The sequence below is a fragment of the Drosophila busckii genome, chromosome 3R, assembly GCF_011750605.1.
Source record: "Drosophila busckii strain San Diego stock center, stock number 13000-0081.31 chromosome 3R, ASM1175060v1, whole genome shotgun sequence".
NCBI lineage: Eukaryota > Metazoa > Arthropoda > Insecta > Diptera > Drosophilidae > Drosophila > Drosophila busckii.
The window spans coordinates 22,898,838-22,918,401 of record NC_046607.1 but is presented as its reverse complement, the minus strand read 5'-3'; the positions used below and the strand labels follow the sequence as shown (position 1 = coordinate 22,918,401).

Below are 19,564 nucleotides of genomic sequence, written 5' to 3'. Positions count from 1 at the left end.
TGTATATATATTTATCGTAGTATGTATGCTAGATTGAAATTGCAAACGAGCCATCTGAGAGAGTTATAGCCCTCAGTCGAGCGAAGAGCCGAAACGAGCGCGAACTAGTCGAAAAAATAAATAAATTAGCATAGTCTAGGCCTAGTTGAAGGTTTTCTCGTCTTGGTCAGTAGTAAAAGCTCTGCGAGCGCCAAATGAGCCGGAAGATAATGCTGAGCGGACAGACGACCATGTATGTGTGTGTGTGTGTGTAGGTGTGTTGTCTATAGATTCAGTCTAAGCTGTAGCTGATAAACTTAGCACACACACACACACATACACACACTTGAACTGTTATACGTCGCAGTCGCTTCTAAATATAAATTCATATAAAAACATAAATCAAAATTATGTCAAGTCTATGCTAAGTTTTTTGTTTGTTTAAGCGCTGCTTTTGAATTAAAAAAACCTATGAGACTTCTTCTTCTTCTTCTTGTCTAGCAGATTATGTTGTGCATAAATAAAAAGTGTTGAGCTTTTTGTCACATGTTTTATATAGTGTGTAAGTATGTACATATGTAAGCATATGCATAATATTCATTAAATATATATATTTATATAAGTTTAAACTTTGCTGGCGTTTTTGGGGAAAAAGGAAGAATTCTGTGATATATTCATTGCGCATATATATACACTTACGCACACGCGCACACACACACAGACACAGACATGCACATGTACAGTTTACAGTTAAAGTTAATAACTACTATGCTATACATTTAATATAATTTTTGTGGGGCTTATAATTGTTGCTTGTTGAAAAAATATGTTTTATCTTTATCTTATTTATGTTTGCTTTTTGTAAAATATACATACATATACAATATATATCCTCATGGTTCCGTTTTTTTGTAGATTATATAGAAAATGGCATGCGGCCATATATATATAAAGAGCTTAATTTACAGTTTGCAGCTTGATGTGTTAACCAAATTTGTTTAGGAAGAAACTAAATGTCTGGAGAGAGATCTCGTAAGCCCTGCAAGAGTGTACATATGGCCATGGCAATGATATGGTTATGGTTAATTATAGTAAGTATATAATAAATTAGAATTACTTCTTTTGTTTGTATGTGTATGCAAGGAACAAATGAGTTGCAAATGAGTACGGAGTGCCACTACTCCCCCTACTACATATATTGATATTTAAATTAAACGCTCTATCGATGTGAGTGCAAATTGCTCTCCACCCATTTATACAAGGACGTCTGCGAACGTGCCACCCATTCCACATTCGAGGCGACGCTACTCAGCGTCATATTCAACACAGACATGCCCTGACCACGTCCAAAACGATGCACCAACGATTTAAGCTGCAAAATATATATTATTAATATTGGGTACGCTTTTAAGTCTTGAGGGTACCTCACCTCATCGTAATCAAACTTCGTTGCGCCATATTGTGTTATGGCTGATATCACTTTGGCAAAGCTGAGCGTGCCCGGTCCTAGACGCTTCTCCAGCTCAAACCATTTGGCTTGCAGAAAGCGACAGGCCATTGCCCCACCTGTGGGCGTGCCCGCTATAGCTTTAAGCACCTGCACCACCTCCTCGGTGGGCAGCATGGTTACATGCGAGAGCAAACGATTCTGCAGCCAAGCATCCTTAGTGCGTCCCAAAGCGCGCAGCAGCTGCATGCGCTCCACAAAGGTTTCCGAGGTGCGCTGCAGATTGACAAAGCGCTCCCAACAGTGCTGCCAGTAAATATACTCCCCCGACAATATGGAACCCGTGTAGACCACCTGTAAATAAAGTTAATGAATCCCTTATAGAGTTTTTAAAGTTTGTTTGCTTACCTCACGCAGATTTGGCGCTATAGCGGAGCCATTGTAATATAGAAACTGATTCAACATATTCTTGGCCTTGGTTATGCTGTCTATATCCTCCCAGAGCACTGATGCCAATAGCACTTCGGGTCGCATAAGTCTGTTGAAGATAAAATGTATGAGCGTTGACTGCAGAATTTACTCTTAAGCGAACTTACCGCTTTGCCACATCTCCCTCATCAGTCCAGCCCACTTTCTCCATAACCGTTGAGATTTTCATCTTAATAAACTCGCTCAACATCAAAAAGCATTCGGAGTACTTGAGTATGCGACGCCATTTTTCCAAGTGCCTCAAAGCCAAAGCCATGGGGCCATAGTTTGTTTCACTTGGCAAATATTGAATCATGTTCATGGTAATCTCGCAGGGCAGCAGATTCGCATGGCAGAGAGTAAAAGCATCAGAGAGCAAGCCCAGACGATCCTGTAAATAAGTCGTTAGTTAGGCCACTTTTAGTTACAATAATTGTGACAAACCTCGCTAGTAAAACGCTTGGGATTGGTGGCAAGTTCCTCTATAAGACCCGCCCAGTTATCATCGTTGTAAATAACGCGATAGTAACCATTCTGTATGGCATTAACTTTGATCCATTTCACATTCTCTGGCACATTGAAGGTAACTGCAATATAAAATAATGAATTAAAACATTTTCGATGGGAATAATTCGTGAGTGAACTTACCATCCACATTCTGCATCCAAAGCGTTTCGCTCACATTATTAATATCGGTTACATATGTCACAGGGAATATCCATTTGTGATGCGGCGCTGACTTGTGTTTGCTTGCAGGCGTGGGCGCTACAGTGCTGGGCACATCTGTAGCATTCACTGTGCTTCGATTGTAATTGTTGCCATCATAGGAATCATCGTGAATGGCCAGAAATTCGGCAGGTCTAAAGGGTCGCTGTGATATGGAAATACTGTTGCCCATTTTGTTAACTGTAAGCAATGGGAATCCTGGCTGATGTGTCCACAATGTCATCATGTCCTTAATATTCTTCGAGCCATTCGCTTTCTTGGTGCAAATAGTCCAAAGATCTGTGGGCTCGGCGGTCTTGAAGCGATTCAGTTTGAGAAAACTGCCCAGGCAACCACGAAAACGATCCTCGCCAATGGCAGTGTGTAGCATGGAGAATATAGCGGCAGTTTTCTGTACAAAGAACTCTTCATTCTTGCCATCATGGCGTGTGCCATTCATAATGCTATCCCAACCTTGAATGGCATCGATATCCAAAGCAGCGGTGGCCATTTTGAGTAAATACATTTCACGCAGCGGCCAACTGGACTGGAGTGGAGCCAGCGCATGTATGCCTAGATATTGTATAAGTCCTTCCCACAGCCAAACATCCTTGAGCACCTTGCGTGAGGTAATGCCGCCAAAGAATTGACGCACCATAGCCTCAGCTATGCGCAGCGCGCTAAACTGATATTGCTCCGAGGTTATGGACATTGGATCGGTGAGAAACGAGGTTTTCAAAGTAACCAAACCCAAAGAGGAAATTAGATTACGATCCAGTGAAGGTAGAGCAACAAAATCCACTTTGGTTAGCGGATAGCTAATGTCCAGCCAAGTCTGCAGATACTCCAGCACATCACGTGAAGTGTGTAGAATAAAGGAAGAGCGCGGCAAGAGATCTCTGGGCGCATAGAACGTATAAGAAGGCGCACGTTTAATCGAAGAGCCTGTGGACTGCGATAACGATGTCAGATTCGAGGGCTTGCCATTGCCATTTATGATGCTGGGCAAGATGGTAGTGCTTGGGCTGCTGGTATTATGCAAAGGCGTCAGATTGACATTCAACGAGTGCGTCAAAGCCGTAATATTGCGCACCGGCGGATTCTTGTTCTTCAGCTGCGTATAGTTGTTTAACTGCGTGGGCTTCTTGTTGCCTGTGGCAGTAGCTGGCGCGGCTGTGGTGGGTATATAGGCAGCAGAAGGTTGCAAAGATTCGCGTTGAAAGTCGCTGACAACCCAAGCGACAGCATCAGCAGGCAGTGGAGGAGTTTCTATGAAATCATCGCGTAGCTGTAAGCGTAGAACGTAAGTAAAGTTGATGGAAAGTTTAGGTTCAAAACTTACCAAGCCCGTGCCCATATAGAAGCCCACATCCTCTGTTGTATGCACGATAGAGTTGGACAGACCTATGTGGAAGCGATCACGAAATACGGAAATGCGAAACGGAGCACGCACATGCGGCTCATCGAAGCAGGGAAATGCACGTCGTGCGCCATTCGGTCTAAAGACTGTAGCAGCCAGCAAGCTAAAGAGCGAAAATGACATTACAGAGTCTCACTTTGGCTGCTTAAACTGATTACTTACCGTTCGCGTCCATTAAAGTTCTCGTATTGATCCACATAGAAACCCTCCGGTTCGGGATTTAGCTTTGAATACCAACGCAAATTCAGCGTATAATTCGATTTCTTCTTTAGCTTTTCTTTCAGCTCAATGTACAGCTGCTGACGTGGCGGAAATTCGAGCACCTTAACAATTTTCAGCGCATAGCCCTTGGGACCGGGTGTAACCAGCGCCTGTAAGGTGAACAGAGAAAAATGCAATTAGCGCTAGACTTTACACTAATTGGCAGTTGAGAGTACAGTTACCTTTTCGGTTACATTCAGATCCTGTATATGCAGCACAATAAAGTTGGTTTCCTTTTCGATGAACAGATCAATGGTTACTTGACCTGCACAAAAAGCAAAGCGTTAGCATTAAGATACAATGTGGGACAGCCAACTTTGCTATACACTTTGACAAACAATTTGTATGGCATTTACGCTATGCATGCATAACTTTAATATACCTTTAATGTTTGCTTAATTGTCAAAGTGTAAGCAACGAAGTTTGTGCTCCACTTACCTTTCACATCCAGTGTGGTTAGATTGGGGTGTATCGTTACCATATAGCGCATGGGTCTTGCACTAGTGGGCAGCGTCTTTTCAAGCCAAGGGAATGGCTCGCCGTTCGTTGCAATTGGATTGAATGGCTGTGTGTTGTTCTCTTCATCCGTTTCATAGTCAGACGCCGTTTTTGCCGCACACGAACAGTCTGCAAAAGTCATACACACACACAAATGCAATTTCGAGATGCAATGTATAAGCTTAACTTACTAATAGGGTTTTCTTTTTTTTTTTTTTTTCTGTTATTTGTGGGGTTAGGGGTGGGCTAAGCACATTGATGCTTACACGTTTAACAAAGAGCGAAACAAACTCAAAACAAAAAAAGAAAGAATATATAGTAGACTAAAGGGAAGAAGTACAGTAGAAGAAGTAAAAGCTACAAGTACGCTGGGCATACAATCAAATGAACTGCGCGAGGTTATGAAGGGGGTACATTTGCAACTTGGGGGTTCATTTCAGATTGAGCTTAAAAATATTCATAAATTTATGTAAATTTTAAAAAATTATGCATTGAATCGTTTAACTAAATGAGCGCAATAGATAGCAACGTCTAAATATAGCTATGCTAAGAAAGTAAACCTAAAATATATAGAAAATATTTAGTTATATACTTAAAACACTACACAAGTTACAAAAGTAAATTAAACTAGCTAAGGCGCTTCAAAATAAATGTGTGAAAAAATACACATAATGTAAAAACATATATTATAAAAAATGTGTATTTTTATTTTTGTTTTTTTTAGAACTTGTATGACTCTAAATGCCAAACTTTTTTGATTTCAAGAAAATATATATACACAGGTATGGAACGTATGTAAATCTGTTTACGACAATGATGACAGCAAACATGCCGACTGAGAATATATATAGTACATAAAAGTTATATATAGATAAAAGTATACAACAGTGTAATACTATATACTTATATATATATCGTTTAGCAGTACAGTGGGTTTTTGGAAAATTTGTTACTCACATTTTTACCAATCAAACAAGCATTTAAGAGAAATTTTCATAAATATATGTATATTTATATAAATAGAATATTTTGTTTTTGGTTTTTACAAAAAAAAAAAAAAAGAATAGAAATCAACAAGTTATGTATACATATTATTTATTTTATAAATATATATTTAAATGGGTTTAATGGGCAGTAAAACTTGGCAAGGGCATAAAAAAAGAAAAAAATACGCCCAGCTGCTTTATTAAGCACATGCGTATGCATGTGTGTGTCTGTGAGGCATTAATTGAGTTAAATTTTTATTGCAACACAGACAGACACGCACACATGTAGATGTATGCATGGCTGGCGTAATGCAATTAGCACACAATGCATTTAGTCTATTAAGTATGCAACACAAGGCTTATGTTTGCACTTTGCATACGTATACGTAATATTGCACTCACAGTCTCTGCGAGTCTGCTTGGCTTACACTGTGATGGGCACATCAAAGTGATGACAATTTAAATACGAAGGTCTAAGCTGCTTCTTTTTTTTAATGCTGCAGGCCTTATGTTAATAACGGTAAAAGCTTGTTTGCCAGCGCCAGGCAAAAGGTCCTTCATTAAACTAATGTAATTTATGCTGCAGAGCATATCAAATGTAATCAAAAGCTGATGGTCAATGTTATGTAGCAATGCTAAATGGCGTTTAGCAAAAGTACAGTTATGTCTATGAGCTTAGCTTTGGCAACAGGTGTAATTTAATAACACTAAGCAACAAACAATTAAATTCAAAGACAAAGCGTGAGCTTCGTTGATTCAATAGAGTAAAATAAAATAAATAACTCGCTTTAGTTTCTTTAAAATATAAACTTAAAATGCAAGAATTTGAGTTAGGCAAGCTCAAATTGCTAGGCCTAATTAAAAGTGTTTGTTTTTTAAAGAATTTATTTTGATTAATATTATAGTAGTGCTCAAAATTCGATTAATTTTTAAACTGAAGCTCTTAGAAATTCCAAATTCTGGCAAATTAAAGTTTTTGCTGCAAATAAAGTCTAAGGCGAGACTCTGCGGCATTTTTATAACCTTAAGCTAACAACATTTTCATAACTTTGTAGCAGAGTGTAAGCTGTTGCTTAGTCACATAAGAGTTAATGGTCTCTCAGAGTAATTCGTTGGCTTGCATAATAAATTTATATATGTGTGTATGTATATGTTTGTTCTGTATGTATGAATGTACAATTGTATGTGTGTGTGTTTATGTGTGTGTGTGTGGAAAACACATTGGCAAAATGCAAAAAAGACCACGCTGAACAACTTATCCTTGCTGTTGTTGTTTGCTTTTGTAGCTTTTGTTTGCTGGTGCTGTTTGGTTTGGTGAATAATAATAATAAAAAAAATGAAACACAAGATTAAAATAATAAAAACGCAAAAGAACGAAATGCAAATACAGTGAGTTGAGAGCAGTCACAATGCCGCCTACCATTTTGCGGTCCAGCGTAGGCAATGATGATGGCGGTGAGCAGCAAGGAGCCGAGCACGATGCCGGCAACAAGGAGCGCGCGTCGCTGCGAGCAGACAGCGACGCCGGTGCGCGTCTGGCGGCCACCGCTCGATTCGCCACCTGAGCACAGCAGAGACCAAAATGTAATTAAGTGCGCCACATGAAAAGAAAGCAAAGAGAAATGTAAGCATATTATATTAAATGTAAACATAAACGACTGAGTGCTAACAATTGCCTTTTGAGTGGGTAGTGGGTTGACTTTACCTGATAGAAATGCACAATCATCTAAGTCCGGATCATTTGTCATTTCGATGCGCTCGCGCCGCCAAATTTTTGAACCTTTCTGGCCACCGCCAACGACCGAAATCTTAACGGGGCCGTCTCTGTGTCTTCCGGCCAATACGTTAGCTTAACTGCGTTTTTGCTAAGAAAACGCCGCGTTTTGAACTTTAGGACACGTACACTTGTATATATATTTTGGTTTTCTTGGTTACGTGGTCAACGGGCTAAGTGTATGTTGCTATTATAAACGCATAAAATCAGAATTTTTATAGACCACAATCAATTGGCCAATGTTAACCCTTTTTGCGTTCTGCTTGCAGGTTACAGCCAAGTCACGTGTGTTTCATATTTTATTCATGCACTAGCCACATTTAGAGAGCAAAAAAGAATACGACTAGCTGATAATCTAATGCTCAAATAAACGTAATTTATGCAGTCAACCCCCGCTAGCAACAAAAATACAACAAACAAAATAAGAGCATTTTGTCTACAGCTGCCACCCTTAGCTGAAATATAGTTTCTTTTTGCTTATTTTTGTGCTGAGCTTGGCAAGCGCCAAAAAAGCTGCCGCCCTTCCGGTCACAGCCGGCATCCCGTCTAGCCGTATTTTGTCTCGCTGTCTGCGTCTGCAGTCGGCAGCGGCAGCATCTCCATACAAAAATTTCAATGTCGCATTGAATTAGTGAAAAGCGCTTTCAACGCCCCAAAAAATCAACCCCCAAATATATTTCAATGCTTGGGCTGCTGCTTTTGTCGGCATTTCGGCTTATCAATGTATGTGCTTGTTAGTGTATGTGTGTGTATTTGTGTCTGCTGCTGAGCAGCACTTGAAGCTCTGAAGTTGCATTTAAGCATACTTCAGGAATTATATGCGGTTAGGCTTTGCTGATAAAGCAAATTGCATAGCAGCAGCAAAATTAATTAAAATAGTAGTAGGTGCTTCAAAAAAAAAAAAACTAAACAATTACGCGCAGTCAAACAACGTTGAGTCTATCAGCATTTTTTACTTTAATTGATAAGATTTCGCTTTAAGTATTTAGTTGGACGTATGTTGATTAGATATTGAAAATGGCAAAGCAATATTAGCCTGTATGTTGAAATTTGTCATTTGCCAACAAACATATAAATGTTTATTATATTGTTGTAGTCAAGGTTGAACTTAAAACAATCAAACTTGTGAGTTTTATTTAGAATATTTGCTTTTGTTTACATTTGCATGCATGTCCATTTAATAAGCTTTTGTTGTTGTCAAACAATGCAAAGTCTTTGGGCTTCAAAGCGGCACAAAGTGAGTTGAGAGCGGGAGAGCGAGAGCGCCACCTGGCGCTTTACAACTGGAAGCGCGTGAGAGCGTAAGCAAAGAGAGAGAGAGAGCGCGCGTGAGCGTAAGGGAATCTGTGTTTTGAAAACGAAATGGCAAAGGCAAAAGCTCAACAGAGCGCATTTCCTCACATGCTTGTGTTGCTTTTACTGTTTGTCTGTGTGTGTGTGTGTGTGTGAGTCGGAGAGTGAATAAGTGAATTTCCTGTTTTGTCTTGGCGTTGATTATGCGGCGTTTCTTTTTGGCCAGCAGCGAACGCCTTTGCTGAGTACGGCGCGTATATATGTCAATAGTGCGCTTTCCAGTACTTGACTGCCTGCCTGCCTGCCTGCCTGCCTTTTTTTTCATACGCTTTTCTTTTCCTTTTTTTTGTTCGCTTTGCTTTGCTTTTGCTGCTGCTGCTTTTTTTGTTTGACACTTGACTGAATTGTAAGCTGCATGCTTCGTGCCTTGCGAACTGCAACAATTAACTTTGGCATTTAATTTAGGCTAAAGCTACACACACACATATGCATACAATTGTGCATATGTGTGTGTATAGCTTGTTGCTGTGTGTAACTTGGCTGGCAAACGCAAAAGGTCAAATCAGCAACAATTAATCAATTGCAATGTGATTTGGACAAGAGTAACACGCGCTTTTGACATTCAAAGAGCTTTTTGCACACTCAGCACAACCTTTAAGCTTTGCTTAACACAAACTTATTTTTTTTCTTTGCTTTACTTTGCGCTTTGCCTTGAGCTGGTTAATTAGCTGCAATTTATTTGTTGGACTGCCAAGTAATTGCTTGCTGCTAATTTATTTACACATTTCGTTTACTGCGCTATTTATTTGATTATTTTTTGGCAATTTGATTTGGGGGCAGTGGTTTGGGGGCAGCACGCGACGAACTTTAGTGTGTGCGTGTGTGTGTGTGTGTGTGTGTGTATTTAGTTTTTTTCTTTTTGTCAACACGATTTTTGTATAGAATTCGGACGTTCGACTACGCGTTTTGCGTTGCGTTTGATTGCGCGTACATTTTCCAACTGGATGCTGTTGTGGCTTTCGTCGTTGCGTCTGCGGCGGTTGTGCAGCAACCCTTGGACACAACATTGAAGCCCCCTCTCTAGCCCACTCACACTACGACAACGCGCATGTGCGCACGCTCTCTCGCTTTGTTTGTGCTCTCAGCTGCTTAAATGAAAATGAAATTTCGCTCTCTCGCTCTGTCTCTTCACCCAAAGCAATTTGCTTTTGCAAGCAACATAAATACTGTATGTGTGTGTGTGTGTGTGTGCGTTATTTTCTTCTTATTTTGGTGTTGCCAGGCACATCAAAATCTAGCTGCCACTGCAACCCTTAAACACCCCACCAACACCCCCAAAGCGCGCCACGAGGGTGCTCCCATATACATTTATGCATTGCAGTTGTTTTTGTTGTTCTGCCGCTGCTGCTGCTGCTTCTGCCTTTATCATGTGTTAGTCAAAGGTTCAATCGACAAACACTTTCCACTCTGCGCTTGATTAAGGGATGGCTTTAACATTGTTGTTGCCATGACGCGAATTCCATATGAGATTTACGAGCGCACGTTTCGCTATCATTGCTGCTCCTGCTGCCTTTAAAGCTGCTTTTTATTGCCTACTTTCTGGGGCAGCAACAACAACCGAAGCAGCAGCAGCAACAACAACAACAACAGCAGCAAATAGAGCACACTCATTAGACACTAATGGAGCGGTTGTCTTAAAAAAAATTGTCTACATTGATATTTCTATTCTATTTCACAAATGTACCAACTTTATTATAAAGTTAGGCGCAAGTTAAAATTAAGTTTGAAACTCAAAGTTTTGATAGACCTGCTTTAAACTTAAACTTTGTGCCTTAAGAACATTTCACTTTAAGAAATTTATAAAAATTGAAGCCTTTAACATTAACCAAGTCACTGCTTTTAATTCTTGCTTAAATTAAATTAAATTTTTTGCTTCAATTTCTTACTTGTTTCAGTTTTTTTAGGCTGCTGTTGCTTTTGTGTTGCGCCGCCAAAGAAAAAGTTACTACGAAAACTTTGCGGCAGATTGATGAAAAGTTAAAAGTTTTATTTTTTTGGGGCACAAGAAAACTTTTTTCTCGCTTGTGTGTTAACAAATAAGCAAAGGGCGTGTCGATATCAAGCGGCCTGCTTAATTTGACGAAAACATTGTCAGTGCTTGGGCAACAAAAATGAGAAGAAAGAAAAAAAGTAATTGTAGCAAAAAGTGCCCATGAGGCAGGTTTTAGTTGAATGCAACAACGCAACTCATTACGTCGTACATGTCGAAGCGTAGCGTTTGCTTTTTCAATTACCAGTGGGTCAATGCAGAGGAGTGGGCGTTAACGTGTGTGGGGGTGGTCATCATTGAGTACATGCTGTCGCATGCAAATTTAACGCTTATAGCTCACCACAGCTGGTTGACATTTATAAGAGTGTGCGTGTGTGTGTGTGTGTGAGTGTGTGTGGCAAATTGTGACATACAGCCTATGCCAAGGGCCTCTCGCCACTCACGTCGAACATGGCCACAAGTGCTGGCTGGAGCGTTGTGTGTGGGGGGAATCGCAAATGTGGTGGTTAAATAAATGCTGTTTATGAAACAATCAATAAATTTAAGCTGCCTGTGGTTATGACTGGCTCCAACGCATTGATTTGCCAAGGGTTGACTGGCAGCTTGGGTGTGGGATGGCTAAAAGTCTAGCAAAGTTATAATTGCTCGATTAAGTGCTTGTTAATCTACGCACTTCATTACAAATGATTGAAGTTCAAGTGAACAAACAAACAAACAAAGCAAAGTTGAGCTAACTTTTAGTATAAATGCACAGCAAGAAATTATTAATAGTAACTAGCAGCAATCATAATTAATATAATAATATTGTTGTTCGAATTTGATAGAGTTGGTTTGTGAATTGGCTAAGCAAATAGTTTGGAGCTATGCTAAATATTTTAATGCAAATTCAATTCAAAGCTGCTGTTAATGAAATGCATTATTGCTTAATTTGTATATAACAGCAGCTAAGCCTAATTTTGTATACAAATCGAACTGCCATTTTATACAAAATTTGTTTACTCTGTAGCTTTGGCTAAGCACACACTTGAGATCAATGCATATATGATTTAATTAATGGCCAAAGCGTGTTGCCACAAAAGTGAGCTGCAGCTGCATGTGGCATGCAATGCTAAAGTTATAAAACCTTTGAACTGCGCTGCTGCGTAGTTAACTTTAGTGCCAAGCATATATTTTTTCCATTAACGATTTCCATTTAATTACGCTTGGCTTGGCAGCTTGGCTGGTTGGTTGGCCTGGCTGGTCTGGCTGGGGGGCGCGTTCAAGCCAAAAAGCTTTGTAGTTGCATTCAATTGTGTTGCGGTGTGCGCTATTTTTGCAACAATTAAGTTGCGGCACTGTCAGTGAGGTTTTGGTTGCTTTTCATTGCATTTGCATTGCCTGGCATCCGTTTGGAGCAGCCCTTCCTGTCGTCGCATGCTGTAGACTTCAAGTGGCCTGACCCAAAAACACATTTTATGCATTTCAATATGCCTTTACTTTCACTTACACACACACAGAGACACAACACACACACACACACACACATAGCAGCAAGCTGAGTTGCATTGTTGATGTTAGCCCCATTTTTTTTCTACAGCTTGCTGTGTTTCTTTTTTTCTGCTGCTGCTGCTGCTCAACGGGATGCGCAGGACTTCTTTATTTTAGTCAAGCCGCCTTCAAGTGCATGTGTGTGTGTGTGTGTGTGTGTGTGGCAAGCCATTCAGAATGCAATCAACATCAACGCATCCTGCAATTATCAACATCAACGCGCTCCCTGGTGCTGGCAACTGTAGCCGCCTTGGCTCTACTTCTAAGGTAAACAACATGCCCTGCTCCTCGCCACTTTTGAGTGCCATGAGTGCTTACTCCAGTTTATGCATCCTTAATTGCACACACACACACACATGTGCATGTGTTGGTGCTGCTGCTCCCGTGACACTGATTTGGCATTGGCACAACGCTGGCTGTGTTTTGCCCATAGGCTGCTTGCGATGCTTAAAGCAGAGCACACTCCATTTTCTCGCCTTGACGGCAGCTCCAGCGCTGGCCACGTGCACAAGAGCCCACGATATGTTGCCTAGATAAAAACTAAATTGGCATATATATACTATATATATAAATAACTATTGCTGTTAGCTTTGGCGCTTAAGAACTTTATATGCATTGCCATATCCTGTCTAGACATTGACTATTACATTTAAGGATAAGCGCAAGCAACGCGTATTGCAGTTTATTGATTTTTATGGCTAGCAGACATTAAACTAAGCAATAATTCTTGCTGTAAATCGCAAGTTTATATTCTATTAGCAGCTACATTTTAAAGCTGCATTAAATTTAATTTACATCAATGCAGTTTTATAGCTATGAGAAGATTCTTGGCTATTGCTTTCAATCAAAAATGATATTCTTTAAATTATACGCTATGCATAGCTGGCATCGGCTTAAGGCGCCTCTGTGAACTCAAATACAAGTGCACTTGTCGCACTAAGTACGACAAAATGCCTGGAAACCTGAGCTGCCCTCATTGCCGCTGGCCAAGCTGTCCGGCTAGACAAAAGCAGCGCCCAGCTCCAACCCCAGCCCCAGCCCCAGCTCCAGTTGTAAGCAAAGAACACGCTGGAAACTGTTTTCAAGTCGCCGCAGGCAAAACAAAAATTACACAAATGAAATATGAGAGAATTGCGGTTATAAAAATACCATAAAAAGCAAATGATATGCCAAAGCAACGGAATGCAACCGACGGGGCAATACACTTAGAACTCTAGACATTAAATCTAAGCAGAAGTTTGCAGTTATTTTGCTTTAGACCTTGTTTATATTTGAATTCTACAGCTTTTGGCGTGCTAAGCACAAAAATAAATAAACAATTCAATGACTAAGTTAAGCATTTAAGTACTGTCTTTATTTTAGAATTTTGGCTCATGTTGAAAAGTAATTTTATTCAGTTACTTGACAAGCAATTAAAGTTGAAAGCAAAGCTGAAACTCAGAAATATTTTATAGAATTTTTATATAATACAAGAACATTTTATTTAATTATTCAAATAAAATATTCAAGGCAAACTTGCACTTTGACACGAAGCCTTCAATGCTGTAAACACTTAGATCAGATCAGTGCTTAGATCAGCTGATGTTAAGCTAAGCGCTAAGGGTCTGCCTCGTCCGATAGTCAAAACAACACTGAGCCCTAGCGTATGATGCGCTCTCTAAGCAACAAAACGTTCAGACGCTCTCGCTAAGTCGCAGATCGCAGCAGGGTATAATAATATAAGGTAGTGGATTGAGCTCTTTGGTTCCTTCTTTGTTTTTGCTACATGTTCGCTCTCGCTCATTTCGTGTGTGAGCAAGAGCGACTGAAGCTAAGCACTAGAAATACTTAAAACGAAGAGCGTAATCCACTTGCATGAATTAGTCCGTTCGGGTTGAGTGTTTCGGGTACTTAGCTTCAGTCCTCGCCATGGCCGACCAGCACAAACTAAGTAACCCAAGAGCGCAGTACGCTACCTTGTATTATTGTACCATGGAACGCAGCAGCTCACAGCTCAGAGCGATCGAACGATACGAACGAAGGAGCCGAGCAGCGATGCTCGCACTAACAAAGAGATGAGCTGAGAACAGGCAGTGGCTGCCGCTCACGCGCTGTGAAGGGCTTGACCTCTCAGCTTGTAGCCTTGCACTCTGATCAATGTGTGGAGAGGCTGCAAGGTGAGACAGCAAGCAAGGCCACTTGCAGGTCAGTTGTGTATGGACTCTGGTGGCGATTAGACAAGCAGCAAGATTAACAAAGTTATAATAGAACTTTAAATAGTTAATAAAGAATTCAAAAAATTCAAGCTTAGCACGCCAAAATCTAAAGCAAAGCAAAGCAAATCTGAAGAGCTCTGAGCAGAAATAAAATAAATAATTGTATTAATGGAAATAATTATTATTGACAACAGCTGCCTTTAATTAGTTAACACCCCTTTGCAGACTTTCCAACTAACCAAGTGTGTCGAAAACTGCAAAATAATAAAGAAATGAGAAAATACAACTGAAAAATATGCTGACTCAGAGCTGTGTGAGAAGAAGCGGAGACATGGCCTGACATTCATTACGTTCACTTGCGGCTAGGCGCAGTCAACAGGGCGTATGCGCAATGTCTCACTAAGAGGCTTCCTGTGGCTGTGCCTTGTGTCTTGCCTGCCTGCCGCACGTTGTCATCGTACGAAAATTTGCTTTGTTTTATTTTTAATGCTTTTGTTTTTTGCATGCGGTGTAATTAAGAAAACAACTTGATGCATTCTTTTGACGGAGGCAGGCAGAGTCGAGTCGACGTAGCCTGCACAGATTTAAATTGCGTGGAGCGTTAAATTATGCACAAGTGCAATTATGCACTTTGCTTTGTTTACTCGCTCCCCAACGCTGTGGAGCTTTGATCAAGTTAAGAGGCTGCTGCGCTTAAGTTTTGGGGCAAAGGCAATTGCTAGGTGAAAGTTTTGTTTGACTTACCAAAGGTGACGCCATTGGTTTGCTTTTCTTTGTCCTTATCCTTATCACACTTTTCGCCGCCCAACGGCTCCAGCTCGATGCCATCTGTGGTGGCCACTTTGTAGTCCCGTTTCGACATGTTGCCACAGCAGAAGCCACAACATAACATCTGCCCAAATTTGTAGGCTTGTGGTTTTAGCGGCGCCGTCTTGAATGATTTGGGAGCAGGCGGAAGGGAAGGATGCAACTAGCCTTGGCGGCACTCCAATGTGTTACAGATATGTGTGTGTTTATTCAAAAGAATGACGTGTATATTCGAAAATTACTTAAAGTTTAGCAAATCGGTGAGCAGAATTCTTTTTGTTGATTGTATAAATTGGTCCAAGTTTGTTAGACAATATGTGTTGTTCTCTCTGCAAATAGTTAGAAATAACATTAAAAAAGTTAGTCGGCGCACATAAAATGTGTAAAATCAATAAACAAAGTTTCGGATAGCGACAAAAGTTTATAATTCGTTTGAACATAGCAAGCTAATGTTGAATTAGCTTTTAAATAATTTACTGCTAGTCTGCCAATTTTAATCAACTGCAGCTTAATTTGATCAAATCCGTAGAAAGTTTAGCGTGTAATAAACAAAGTTGTTGGCTGGCCCAGTTAGTAAGACAATGTAAATTAATGGAGAGCATGGCAAACTTTAATAAACATTGCATATCATATTTACTTGCCACACTTGGCAACTTGCTGCTGCTGCTGCTGCTGCATTGTGGCCTAGCAAACAAGAACGAACTTTAATAAGAGCACTCAGCACACTCAGTGCACTCTTATTGCCTGCCTGCCTCTAAGTTGTGCCACACACACTCCACACTCCACTCCACTTGCGCTTTGTGTGGCAACAAGCTGCTGAAAGGAGCAACGTCAGCCAGCAAATGACAATGCACTGCCACTAGCCTTAGGGGCCGCATGCAAATGCAACACAAACATAATTGCAAAATACTAAAGACACAAAGCGCACTGCACTGTACGCTACGTATACGTAATATTGAAAACGCTTGCAACAGTTCAATGCACGGCATCCAGCTAAATGGAGCAAAAGCCGATTCAACAACCGGACACTGAGACGCAGTCGAGCAACCACTTGACAACAACAACAACAGCAAAAACTCCTGGCGCGCCCAATTGTTTGTGCTTTTTGTTAAAACACAACCTAATAAAGCACTTGCCACGACTGCGACTCCCAGCACTCGAGCGCAACGTTAAACGCGCTAAAACACAGTGTTCCTTAACAACTCTGCATTGGGCAGCAGCAAGTGGGTGGGTGGGTGTACAACAAAACTCCAAAACAGAAAAGTGCAAACAGTGCAAATGTAAGCGGCAAACAAAAGCAAATCCAATGCTCGAAGCTAAAATACGCTTGCCAGTGCTTCAAAAAATACATTGGTAAGAGGATTTTATAAACAATATGTGGGGAATTGAATATTAAATTGAAATTTCCAAAGGGGATTAGCATTTTTGAACGATTGTTTTATAAACAGTATGTGGCAGTAGGAATTTTAAATTTTCAAAGCGTATACGTAATTTGCATATGCTTGTTGCATTAAACGAAATTGTTAAGGAATATAAAAATATGCTGAGTAGAGTTTAAAACTAACACTTTTTTTATTTATTTATTTACAAGTTTAGTTATTATACAAACTAATATAATAACTACTAAGGCCATCTTCTTTATTTCATTGTATTCAACGCTAACTTTGATAATTAGATATAAGAATTAACTAATGGCATAAACAGAGCATCGTAGTATACCAGTTTATTCAGTTTTTTTTTGGCTTTAACTCTCTCACGCATTGTTGCTCTCTTGCCAAAAGTGCATTTGAAAATCGTTTATGCCCTTAACATATGTAGCGCAAACCTTTAAAACAAATGGTTTGCGCAAGTTTGTTTTGGCCTGGCCATAAAGTGGCCAGAATTAATGGCAAAATGGCGTCAGCAGCATTGTTGTTTGCTTTACTCTTTTTCCATGTTTTTGTTACTGTTACTGTTTTTTTTTTTTTGGCTTGTTGCGTTCATTGCATACAAACAAGCCTGCGGCATTGAAGGCCACAACGGGGCAACAAAGACAATGCAGCCAAATGTAGCCATAGCTGCATGACTGTCTCTCTGTCTGTTCGTCTGTCTGTCTGTGTGTGCGTTGGTGTGTGTCTGTGTGAATGTTTGCGGTGAATGCGACACGTGCACAAATTGTGCCCCAAAGTGTCATTCGTTATGGCACTTCCGCTTTGGATTCGACAAGGACTAAAAATAACAAACAAATAGCAAAAAGCCAATTGTCGAACAAGTTCTGGACTTAAAGATTTGATAAAATGCTGCGCTTTAAAGCTTTTGTGAAAGCTTTGGCAGCTTTAAATGCAGCTAAAGCAAAAATTTCAAGGACAGCCAGGTGCAAATGAAATTCTGTTCTGTTCTGTTCAGTTTTTTTTTTGTGTAACTGAAGGCCAATCGAATACAGATTGTTGCTCTGGGTGTGCAATGCGCTTAACGAGTTGCCTCATCATGTGTGGCTTGGGGAGCCTCAGAGCACATTAACTAAGCTCTAGCGTTACTTTGTTGTTTTGCAGGTGTCACGGTTTATTTTTAGCCAGAGGACTATACAAGGACTCTTGCAATCAGTTGTTGTACGTTTTTGATAGGCATGTTTATGGACAAGCACATACATGTTTAAATATTTAAGCATCATAAATTATTAATGAGAACCACAAACACACACACACATGCCCATTTGGAGTGAGAGCAGCGGCGAGAGCTGTCAGTTAACTTGGCTCTAGCAGCAACAAAAGTCAAACATGATAAACACATTTGTCACTGCCAGCGTCCATTTCAGCATTTACTTTAATAACAATTAAGTATATGCTCAAATGTCAGGCACACACTTACCGTTTGCTTTGTTATTCCTTTTGCCGCTGATTTGTTTACGCGCCAACTTAAAGCAGTTGCAAATATGTAATTTATATTTAATTTTCGGATATGTTTGGGAAGCTTAAATTTTGGTTTGTTGTCACTGGAAAACACAAAGGGGGCAGCAAAAACAAATGCAAGAAGCACAGAATTTTATTTGCGCCTTAAATTAAGTACTATAGACGACGGATTTAATGTTTTTATTTTTAGTTTGTTGTTTTTTTTTTTTATTTGGTATATTGCACAAACGCGAAAATAAAAATTGCGACCAGTTAGCACGAAGGATAAACTCGTTCTGTTGCTCAGTTCTGTTCAGCTGACCAAAATCACGGAGAGTGCTTTCTCTTCAACACCCTCTCTCCACCAAAAACACAAAAAACTGAGAGCGCGCGCATGGATTCAGTGTATCCTGTGTCAGAATGCGTGCAGCAAAAATTCCATGGGAAACTGCAAAGAGCGAGAGAGATTCAGAGAGCGCGAGAGCGTGAGAGAGCCATGCCGGCATCTTACATTTTCCATCGCAAACCCACCCACCAAAAATTCACCCCCCAAATCATCATGCAGCGAGACACATCCTTATAACAATATCAACATTAATGTTGTTTTGCTTCGTGTGTGTGTTAACATATAACTTTATATGCCGGATGAAAATGCCGCTAGGGGTGTGTGTATTGAAAGCTTGTTGACTGCTGTCATCTGCACTATACAGTGAGGGTGCTTGAGATATCAGAAAAATCTCGAGAGCGATATGCATATAAATATTCATTGCATATTATATAATTATTCATTATGCATGCATACTTTAAACTATAAAGATTGTCATGATTACATCAGTGACTGTTTTCTTTATTGTATTTTTTAAATAAATTAAACAAATGTGCTGCCAAACGTATTTCATTTTAAGTAGCAAAGCTTGCATAAATTTTAAATCTAACGATGGCGCGCAGTACCAGTGAGGAAATTGCGTAGCATTTATCTCTTAACAGTGAGCGCTATACAAAAGCTATCGATATTCTGTGATACTGCCAAATAGCAGACCGCGTAAGTTTGAAAACAGTTTATTAAAATTGTAATCATTGAAAATTGCCACACGAGACATTTAAACATTAAGTTTTTTAATCTCGCAGTATAATTTAATAATAAATAAGCTTACCAAAAGTACATTTTCAGCTATTTATGTTAGCCTTGTTAGTCACTTGTAAATCATTGCAGATGATACTTGCCAATTTGTTTTTATTACTTGTGTCTCGCTTGCTACTTCGCTCGCAGCCTATAACGCTGCACCG

General features: G+C 40.0%; 1 protein-coding gene across 4 annotated transcripts; it reads right to left on the bottom strand.

Annotated features, from left to right (window-relative positions):
• Window positions 1–813: 813 nt before the first annotated feature.
• On the bottom strand, window positions 814–18,501 carry LOC108604032 (endoplasmic reticulum aminopeptidase 2). 4 transcript variants are annotated; one of them, XM_017993284.2, is made up of 13 exons: window positions 18,258–18,501; window positions 15,348–15,739; window positions 7,185–7,325; window positions 4,719–4,907; window positions 4,463–4,545; window positions 4,182–4,390; window positions 3,942–4,122; window positions 2,543–3,887; window positions 2,339–2,481; window positions 2,023–2,285; window positions 1,835–1,964; window positions 1,409–1,780; window positions 1,199–1,351 (listed from the first exon to the last, which is right to left on the bottom strand). In XM_017993284.2, the coding sequence occupies exons 2-13, from the start codon at window positions 15,493–15,495 to the stop codon at window positions 1,199–1,201; spliced, it is 3,357 nt and encodes a 1,118-aa protein (XP_017848773.1). In that variant the 5' UTR covers window positions 15,496–15,739; window positions 18,258–18,501. The 4 variants fall into 4 exon arrangements, with proteins under 4 accessions (XP_017848774.1, XP_017848773.1, XP_017848775.1 ...); XM_017993286.2 differs by having other exon boundaries at window positions 4,719–4,859; XM_017993287.2 differs by lacking the exons at window positions 15,348–15,739; window positions 18,258–18,501 and adding exons at window positions 7,470–7,725; window positions 9,530–9,890.
• Between the last annotated feature and the right edge of the window lie 1,063 nt (window positions 18,502–19,564).

Coding starts and splice junctions, on each gene's coding strand:
- LOC108604032 (XM_017993284.2), bottom strand. CDS start 15,495: ATGTTATGTTGTGGCTTCTGCTGTGGCAACATGTCGAAACGGGACTAC. Junction 7,326..15,347: donor AACCAATGGCGTCACCTTTG/GTAAGTCAAACA, acceptor TGCTGTGCTCAG/GTGGCGAATCGAGCGGTGGC. Junction 2,286..2,338: donor CCAAGCGTTTTACTAGCGAG/GTTTGTCACAAT, acceptor ACTTATTTACAG/GATCGTCTGGGCTTGCTCTC.